We start from the raw sequence: 8,665 nt of genomic DNA on the forward strand, positions 1-8,665 counted from the left end.
CCCACCAATATACAAGAGTAAGACTTCATTTTAAGCTATTATGCAATCACTTTTATCTATACTATACAAACACACAAATCAGGACAATATATTTTTTTAATAAAATTAAAATATGTTATTGTAGATGTTTGATTTTTAGTATATAATTTGGTTTTTTTCCGGTTCCAAGATGACAAAGCCTTTCCCAAAAGGAGTACTTCTGGGGGCAAGAGGAGGGGATGTCCAGTGGCAAAAGTCAGGGGTTAGGGGCAGGACTTCCATTCCCAAGATGGTAACCAGGAGGTGGGGCACCTGTCAAGGGGTAGGGCTACCCTTGCAGCCCTGGACAAGTCACCAAAACTCACTAAGCAGCCCTCCACCAGAAATAATTACACACCCCTGGTTTAAGGAACAGTAATGGGAAAAAAAACTTCCTATTACCATTCCTATCTTGGATGTTTAAATACCATGTGTAAGCCTGTTATGGGAAAGCTGAACCAAATAAGATTTTATCTGAAAGTTGAAGAGTCCCCAGTCTTTTTTTGTTTCTTATTTCAGTGAGATGCATAGACTAGGTCCAGCTCCTATTAAAAGTTCTGTCTGAACAGTTCCTAATATTAAGTGATTGTTTCATTATTCCTTTGGAACATAAGTTTTATGGGAGGATTGCATTTCTGGTGAGAGGTGATTTCGCAGGTAACCAAAGCTGGTCTTAATAAGAGCTTGGAATATTCGGACAGATACTGAAAGACACTATATTTGAGGGGACTCATTGCAGAAGAGTTTCTTGGGGTGATATATACAACATATCACTCACTAGTTGGATTCCTATGCTTTGTACCACTTGAAGTTTTTTCAGGGAGTGAGATTTGATGCCTAGTTCTGAGTAGCTGTAATAGTACCTGGAAGTCATGAATGTATGTAGTATAAATGCTGTGCAGCATCTAATAGCAACATTTATATACAACAGATAAGACTGTGGGTCAAAATGCACTTACAGGCATTGTATATTTTAATCTGTAGGATACAGAAGATGAAGTAGATGAGGATGACCAGGATAAGGAACCCACAGCAGCCTCTGGACCAGACTTCAACTACCTGCTGAACATGCCCCTTTGGTATCTAACTAAAGAGAAGAAAGATGAGCTCTGCAAACAGAGGGATTCCAAAGTATGGTGACTGGGTTCACTGTTAAACAGCTGGAAAAGAAAATAGTGGCTAAATACATATATGTAACTACTTATTCCTGATTGGCCTCTTTTAGGAAAAGGAGCTGGAAAATCTGAAACTCAAGAGTCCTTCAGATCTGTGGAAGGAAGACCTGGCAGTTTTTGTTGAAGAGCTTGACGTATGTAGATGTTCAGTGCCAATTTCTTGGGCTTTGAGTCTTGTAATCAGCTCCTGGTCAGCTTGGTTTACATTTTTGTGCTGACCTTGTATATTAGTTTGAATGTGTTGTGTGAGATTCTTTCCTTACTATAGCAGGAAGCCATAGCCTTAGCCATCTGATTGGTTGGAAAGGATGTCATTATTCTAGAGCAGAGCTGGAATGAAGAGAATTCAAGCCAGAAAATGTGGCTGTTGGAAAAAGTTCTTACATTGTGTAGAGAATTTTTAGGGATGGCAAAAGGAAGTCCAGAAGTAGGATGTAAGCAGGGGAGGCCTAGAACACTGCTTTCATTAACTAGCATGGTTATTATCCATGTCAGTTCTAGTTGCTGCAGTATAGCTCTGCAACAACTACAGCACTTTCTTTTATTTCCCAAAGTAACCAGAACTATAGCTTTGCTTAAATAAAGCCCTTCAGAGAGAGAAATGTGCAGGTGTCCTCATCTCCATCAGGTGATAGGAAATCCATTGCACATGGGTTAGCAGAGTGGGTTATTGTGTGTGCAAAAGATTTTTTTTCCTAGTAGCAACGGGTATGTTTTTCTTTCAGAAGTTCCCTGTTATACTGTTTTATGATCTCCCTCTGTAGGCTTTGGAAGCCAGAGAAAAACAGGATGAGCTGGCAGGGATCGCTGGCAAACCGATCAAGGGAAAAGGAGGGAAATCAACGGTGAAAAAGCTACAACTGGCTGAAACCCTGCCATCACCACATGGCATAAGAGTTGTTCCGCGAATAACTGCAGAGATGAAGGCAGAAGCAAAAAAGAAGACAACAAAAAAAGTCAAGGTAAAGCAGGATACTCAAGAGGACACTTTCAAAGGGTCCTTCACATTCCAGGCTCTTTCAGTTGCATTGCAGCTCTAGGTAGCTATGCAGATACCTGGGCAACCTGTTCCATGTTTTGGCACAAGAATCAGAATTTGGGGAGTGATATTGAAAGTGGGTGTCTTCTATGATCTAGAGCTAGTCTCATCTTTCCTTTTCCATAGGCTATTCCCTCTACCAAGTTTTCCGGTCCACCCCGCTTAGTTCTACATTTTCTACACATTTATAGGTTGACACTGGGATATGAAAGCAGCACAAAGCAGTCCAAAGTATGTGTGTTCTGGTGAGGGGTAGATGACCTTTATAATATTTAATCATTACCTGTTCCTAATTGGCATATTTATGCTTTGTGGGACTGATGATAAACAATTTGCTCTGTCTTTTTACCTTAGCAGCTGTTCATCATTTCAGAAATTTGAATTTGGTATTTTGTAAGTTACAAATTAGACTGTAGTTTTTTTAATCTGTCTGTACCTTTAGAGTGAAAAAATGGAAGGGAACTCAACAGAAGAAAAGGAGCCTTCAAATCTTAAACAAAGATTAGTAAAAAAAATGAAGACTGAGCCAGGTAAATACTTTCTATATGTAAATCATTTCAAAGGAAGATGAAGACTGTTGTTCTGAACTTGATTGGGTGGAATCTTCTGAACTTGATTGGGTGGAATCTGGGATCAATATGTTTGAAAGAATTAAGTGAAGGGGTGTGCAGAATGATCATTAAGAAAAAGCTTGAAGGCACAAGTAGCCTGCTGATGTGATGTTTAAGCTAGAAACAGCTCAGTTAAAGCTTTACTCTTGAGTTTAATGGGCACTTCTGGGACAAGCATTCATGTGCGGATTTTCTGAGTAATCCCTATGCCCAATGCTTTCAGGTCAGAAGAAACAGACCACTCTGCCATTCAAGCCAGTAAAGAGAGAGAAGAAACGAAATCCTTGGTCTGATTCGGACTCTGATTCCACTTCTGAGTGTGAAGTTATTGATGTGGTCCCTCCTAAAGATAAGCCACTTCGCCAAGCAGCAAGTAAGTGATACTGTTTGAACTCAAATGGGCAGTGAGGGAAGGCCAAATGACCTTTGAAATATCAGGGCTAGACCAATTAGAGTCTCCTTCATCAGGCGATCCCAGTAAGAAAGTAAGCTAAACATTGTGTTGTATGCTAGATCTAGCTAATTTTATTGTAATACAGAGTTAGGTTTTTAGGACTTATTTTATCCCCTCTGTGGATAGCTCTGCAGGCTAAGGAACTCGTTAAATGTGCTTGGTTGTGCAATTAGTAGATAATCATATCTGTTTTATTAGCAAAGGCTCAATACACTTTTGATTCGGATTCGGACGAAGATCTTGCCAGTCAGAAAGTCAGTGCAGATGATGACTCTGAAGAAAGCGAAACCATGGAGGAGTCTCCAAAGCCTAAAGCTGCCCCAAAGTGAGTAGCATTTATGTACAATAAACTGTATATGCTCAATGTCTGTCTCTATTAATTAACTGTTTAATGTCTGAGGAACTCAGAAGTGTTGTGGTTTATTTCTTCTAGGAAAACCAGTAAAACTGCAGTTAAAGAGGAACCCAAATCACAATCTGTGCAAAGCTCCATTGCCAGTAAGTATGTGTACTTAAATTAACCAACCTCTTTGGTTTGCCTGAACTTCCCAAATGTGTTTCAAATGGGTGGGGGCGGGGAAGTCTCTGATCCTAGTTGTAAATATTGACAGAGACAAATATTTGCTACATGAAAAATAGAAGTTCTCTTGTTTAGTGTAATATTAGGAAGTTGAGAGCTGATCTTGGTAACATTTCACTTCATTCTTACACTACCACTCAAAAAATTGACTTTGAGAAAGATTTTAGTTTTTCCTAATGTGTTATTATGCATTGCTTAATCTCTGCTTAATGAAATATGTACAAACCCAAACCCTAATTTAAATGATTTTTGGATGGGATTTTAGTCTGGAAACAAGATAGAAGAATTCTTCTTATCTTTCTGTGCAGAACCAAACCCTCTAAATTGAATTTGACTACATTTTTTTCAATGATCTGCTTCATGTTTCAACATATTCTCACTTCTACTAGGAAAGTTGATCTGTTTAGCATTAGTTCCATAATTTCTCATAAATGTAAGATATTCATTCAAGTTATTTTATTGTACTTGCCACACATAGACACCCAAATTCTTTATCACACTTTGAAGGCTAGTGTTCTGGTTTTACAGATCACGTCACTGGCTTATAAACCTGTCGGATGCTGATGTCAGAATAAGGTACTTTATAGCCAGTTGGCAGTCTCTCCCATTTCTGGGGGCAAAAAAGCCAGCTGCAGTTCAGAAATGGTTTGTATGTTTATTTGGGAAGACCCAGTCAGGATTTTAGGCAAGCAAGCATTAATTTCTGGAACAGTAGCTTCAAAATGAGGTGAATTGCATTTGTAATCCTATACTGCAACAGATAGCAAACTTCTGTTGCAGATAAGACAGCAGGGATTAAGACTCTGGGAGCAATAACCAAAGGTTTACTTGCCTCTTGATGTTTCAGATAAGCAGCCTTCCATCACTGATGTTCTAACCAAGGAAAAGGCACCCTCCAAATCCAGCAAGGCAGCATCTAAGGCAGAATCTTCAAGTTGTGGTACTAAAGCAACAGCCCCCAAGAAGCCTGCCCCAGCCAAAGTAACAAAGAAAGTAACAAAAAGGAAGCCATCTTCCTCCGATTCAGACTCAGATTTTGGGTTAAAGCCCTCCAAGTCCACTACAGTGAAGGTTTGTATTCTGCTGTATGTGAGGCACTAGTATTCATTCCCCTGTCTATATTAGACCATGAGCTTACACTAGGATATGGTAGGATGTAACTTTAGTTGTTTTAGTGAAACAAAGGGCTGAAAAGGCTTCTGTATTTCCCCTTTCCATCCTGGTGGTGGATGGACTTAGAGCAAGGGTCAGCAACATGCAACTCACAGGCCAAATCTGGCCCGCAGAGCCACTGGATCTGGCCCATGAAACCAGGAGTGGCTTTGCCAATGCCGGAGGTCAGGTGCCTGGGAACTACACCTACATTGATGCTACTTCTTCCTGCCCCCTGGCTGCAGTGCAGGCACAGGTCCACACCAACACACACTGCCCCCTCCCCCACCTGCACTGGACCAAAGCCAGGTTGTTCTGGCCACGTCTTGGCAAGGTTACAAAACACTGGCCTGGAAGAAAAGAGATGCTTGGGTTACTACTATACAGCCCTAATCCTGAGCTGCCATTTGGTCCCTGTCAAAAGTTAGCAACCAGCTCTGTCCATGCCAGCCCTGAGACCAGGAGCATATAAAAGTGAGATTTTGCTGTTTTGGATATACATCTGCATACATCTCTGTATACATCAGGCCTGTGGCAGTGACTTGGAGAGAACAGAGCAGTGGCTCTCAGTCTTTGGACACGGGGCACCGCTCTATAACTTTTTTGAATTGAGTGATACCCAATTTCAAAAACCAATCTACATATTACAATGCTTATTACCTCCTTGCAGAAGGTGCAGGCAGTATGGGTGGGGAATCAGTAGGGCTGTGCAAACCTTCGGTCACTGATTCAATTTGAAGGAGGTTCAGCCCGATTTGGCGGCCAAATCTCCGAATTGAATCAGGAGACCCATTAATCTTTCTGAATCGAATCAGAAGCCTCCAGACATCGAGAGAAATTTGATGATTCAGCAATAGACACAGCTTTATATGGTTTTTTCTACAAACCTCAAGATAGTAGGTGCAGCTTGTGAATACTAAGATGGTGGGGCAGATGGAGCAATCCATGGGAGCAAAGGGGGGTCCCCCACATGCTTGGCAGCAGACCCAGACATACTTCCAGGTCCACACTGAGCACGTGGGGGACCCCCACCTTGGCAATTGGTGCCTTCTAGGTCTGGGGGGGGGGCACCTGGGGTTCCCCCACAGCCAGATGCCAAGCTGGTGAGGTCCCCCATGTGCTCAGCAATGGACATGGACCGGAAGTACTCAGTCCACTTACAGGTCCACTGCTGAGCACACAGGGAAGCCCCCTGCACTCCCATGGGATGCACCTCCGCTCCACCATCTCAGTGGTCATAAGCCACACTAGTACCTCAAGGTATGTAGAAAAAACATATAAAGCTGTCTATGGCCAAATCGCTGATTCTCCAAATCTGAATTAAATCAGTGAACTGAATCACTGTCCCCCAAATCAGGTTGAATCTGAATCAAATACGGCCTGCTTCGCACACCCCTACAGTCCAAGTAGGGATAAATCTGAGCCTGCATTTCATCTGCTTATCTCCTCTCACCTGGTATCACCCTTCAAAGGTGCTGATAGTATCCTAGGGTGCCATGGCACCCTAGGTGAGAATCACAGAATCAGATGCTACATATTTGACTGTTTTTCTCCTTAGAAAACCAAGACAGATGAATGTGACTTTTCCGATGACCTAAGCTGCTACACGGACATCCCCAGCTCACCTGTTCCTCGTGCAAGGCCTGGACGTGCCAGAAAGCCGATTCAGTACATTGAAGAGTCCGATGAGGAAGACATGTTTTGAAATTTGGACGAAATTTAAAAGTACTTATCTTAATTATGCTATAAATTAGCTTTGGGCGGAGCCTGAGCCATGCTGTCATCAAAGAATTACAGCTCAGATTATAGCAAGTTGAGATCCAGGAAGTCCTTTTACTGATTCCCCAGTGCCTGCCCCAAAATTATTATACTGCATGTAAATACAGAACTAATTTTCCTGTAAATTTAACCCGTTGGTATTGGTTTGACCCTCCCCTCCCCCCACCTCAAAATACCAAGCATCAATTATACAATGAATACAGTGAGCAAACCTGATCCCCAGTTAGTTGAAAGCCCTGCTATCTTTCTTGACCCTTCGTGGTCATTTTAATGTAGAAGCAAATTTTTATAGATGACAAATCCCGTTATATAGACACTCCCTCTTTGGATTGCTTTAATGTTTGCAGAGATGTATTGTACATCTCTTAAGCTGCACAAACCCCAAAGTATAAGCTGCCAAACCCTTATCCAGAGTTTTTCTGAGTTGTACCCCTCTCTGACTTTGCAAGGCCAAACCTTGCTCTTTTATGCCTGAGTTGCCATATTCAGAGTTTGTCTTAACCTTGTCATATTTTAATCCCTATTTTTCCCTATGAAAAAGTTGGTGCAAGTCAGTTACTTCACTACATTTGGTGTGGGGTTTTAACGTGTGCATCGCTGGCAAGGAGCCCATCCTCACACGGCAATCACTTCCCCCTGGTAAGAGGTGCTTATGGTTGTGAATAAACTTCAACATAAAAAAGCCAAAGGACACGACACCTCTGAGTTACACATTAGAAGCAGCTTTGAGGGAAGCAGTATTGTCAGTGGTGAGGGTGCTCATCCTATGGCTGGAGGTGTTTTTAATATTGACTGCATCTGAAGGAAATCTTTAATGTTTAAATTAACTTTAGGAAAGCATGCAAGTTGTTCCAATGAGAACACTGAAAAGTGGCTGAGACTTGTCCATTGGGTTCACCTGCTGTTGTGTCCCAAGTAGGAGCCATCATCAAAATGGTTGCTACAGCAGCAGGAGGCTCAGACAGTGGAGATGTCACATTTTTGCAACGAAGTTTTATTATCCTGTTAACAAGGGGCTTCCTCCTACTGATGTCTGATGTGTGCACAAAGTGGGTGCATCTCTCCTGTGGGTCCTGTGTAGGCCACCTGTTAGCTTCTGGTGGTCCAGCTTGGGCTGTCGCACTACAATAGCCCAATGCTGGTTACCACAGGCATCTAATGGCAGCAGCATGGAAGCCAATGTAATCCATATTCCCTGCAGAAGGAGTTGGGAAGAGTTCCATTCGTTTTCCCTTATTACTTCACTGGAGTATTTGTCTGTATTTATCTGGTTTTTAATGGTGTGCTTTTTTTTATGCCCCAGAGCAAAATTTTGTGGTAGTTTGTCTCTGTAAATATTCTCTATGTTTTTGACAGCTGTGTTCTCCTGAAATTCTTTTTTTTATATTTCTCTAATAAAAATTTTTTTAACCTCTGCTTTGCTTAACACCACTTTTTATGGAGCCTTTATTAAGGATATCTGTCTGCTCATCTGGTTTTTTTCACATGCTGAAATCTGAGTATTCTCATTGCTACTTTGTTTATATTGAGTGTTCTGAAACATGGGATTTCAGGGAGAAGAGGCCCTCAACTCCCATCCACTGTTGCCAGAGACTGAGGTCCAAACAGGGTCACTGCTTTGTAATCCTCAAGAGGGTCGCAGTTCTATAAACACCAATTAGATCCTAAGTTGTTTCCTGTGGTGCGAATGCCCAGTTTGACTGCAGCCTAAATCTACCCTCTGCCAGCTTGTGACCATTATTCCTGGTCACTCCTGGCAGTGCTTGGGGGAACAGGGACTTCCCCAGTGCCTGCTGATCCCCCCTGACTAGTTTGTAACAGGCCACTAGATCCCCCCTCAACCGTCTCCTCTGGAGA

General features: G+C 42.1%; 1 protein-coding gene across 1 annotated transcript in view; it reads left to right on the forward strand.

Annotated features, from left to right (window-relative positions):
* Nucleotides 1-8,222, forward strand: part of TOP2A (topoisomerase (DNA) II alpha) — a 32,850-nt gene extending 24,628 nt beyond the window's left edge. Inside the window, exons 26-34 of the mRNA XM_019506842.1 lie at nt 1,003-1,149; nt 1,244-1,327; nt 1,958-2,155; nt 2,675-2,762; nt 3,067-3,216; nt 3,496-3,622; nt 3,731-3,795; nt 4,725-4,948; nt 6,588-8,222. Of these exons, the coding sequence (XP_019362387.1) occupies nt 1,003-1,149; nt 1,244-1,327; nt 1,958-2,155; nt 2,675-2,762; nt 3,067-3,216; nt 3,496-3,622; nt 3,731-3,795; nt 4,725-4,948; nt 6,588-6,734 (1,230 nt within the window). The 3' untranslated portion in view covers nt 6,735-8,222. The remainder of the gene's footprint in view (nt 1-1,002; nt 1,150-1,243; nt 1,328-1,957; nt 2,156-2,674; nt 2,763-3,066; nt 3,217-3,495; nt 3,623-3,730; nt 3,796-4,724; nt 4,949-6,587) is intronic.
* Nucleotides 8,223-8,665: the final 443 nt, after the last annotated feature.

Source organism: Gavialis gangeticus, unplaced genomic scaffold (genome assembly GCF_001723915.1).
Source record: "Gavialis gangeticus isolate Ggan-Ray unplaced genomic scaffold, GavGan_comp1, whole genome shotgun sequence".
Taxonomy (NCBI): domain Eukaryota; kingdom Metazoa; phylum Chordata; order Crocodylia; family Gavialidae; genus Gavialis; species Gavialis gangeticus.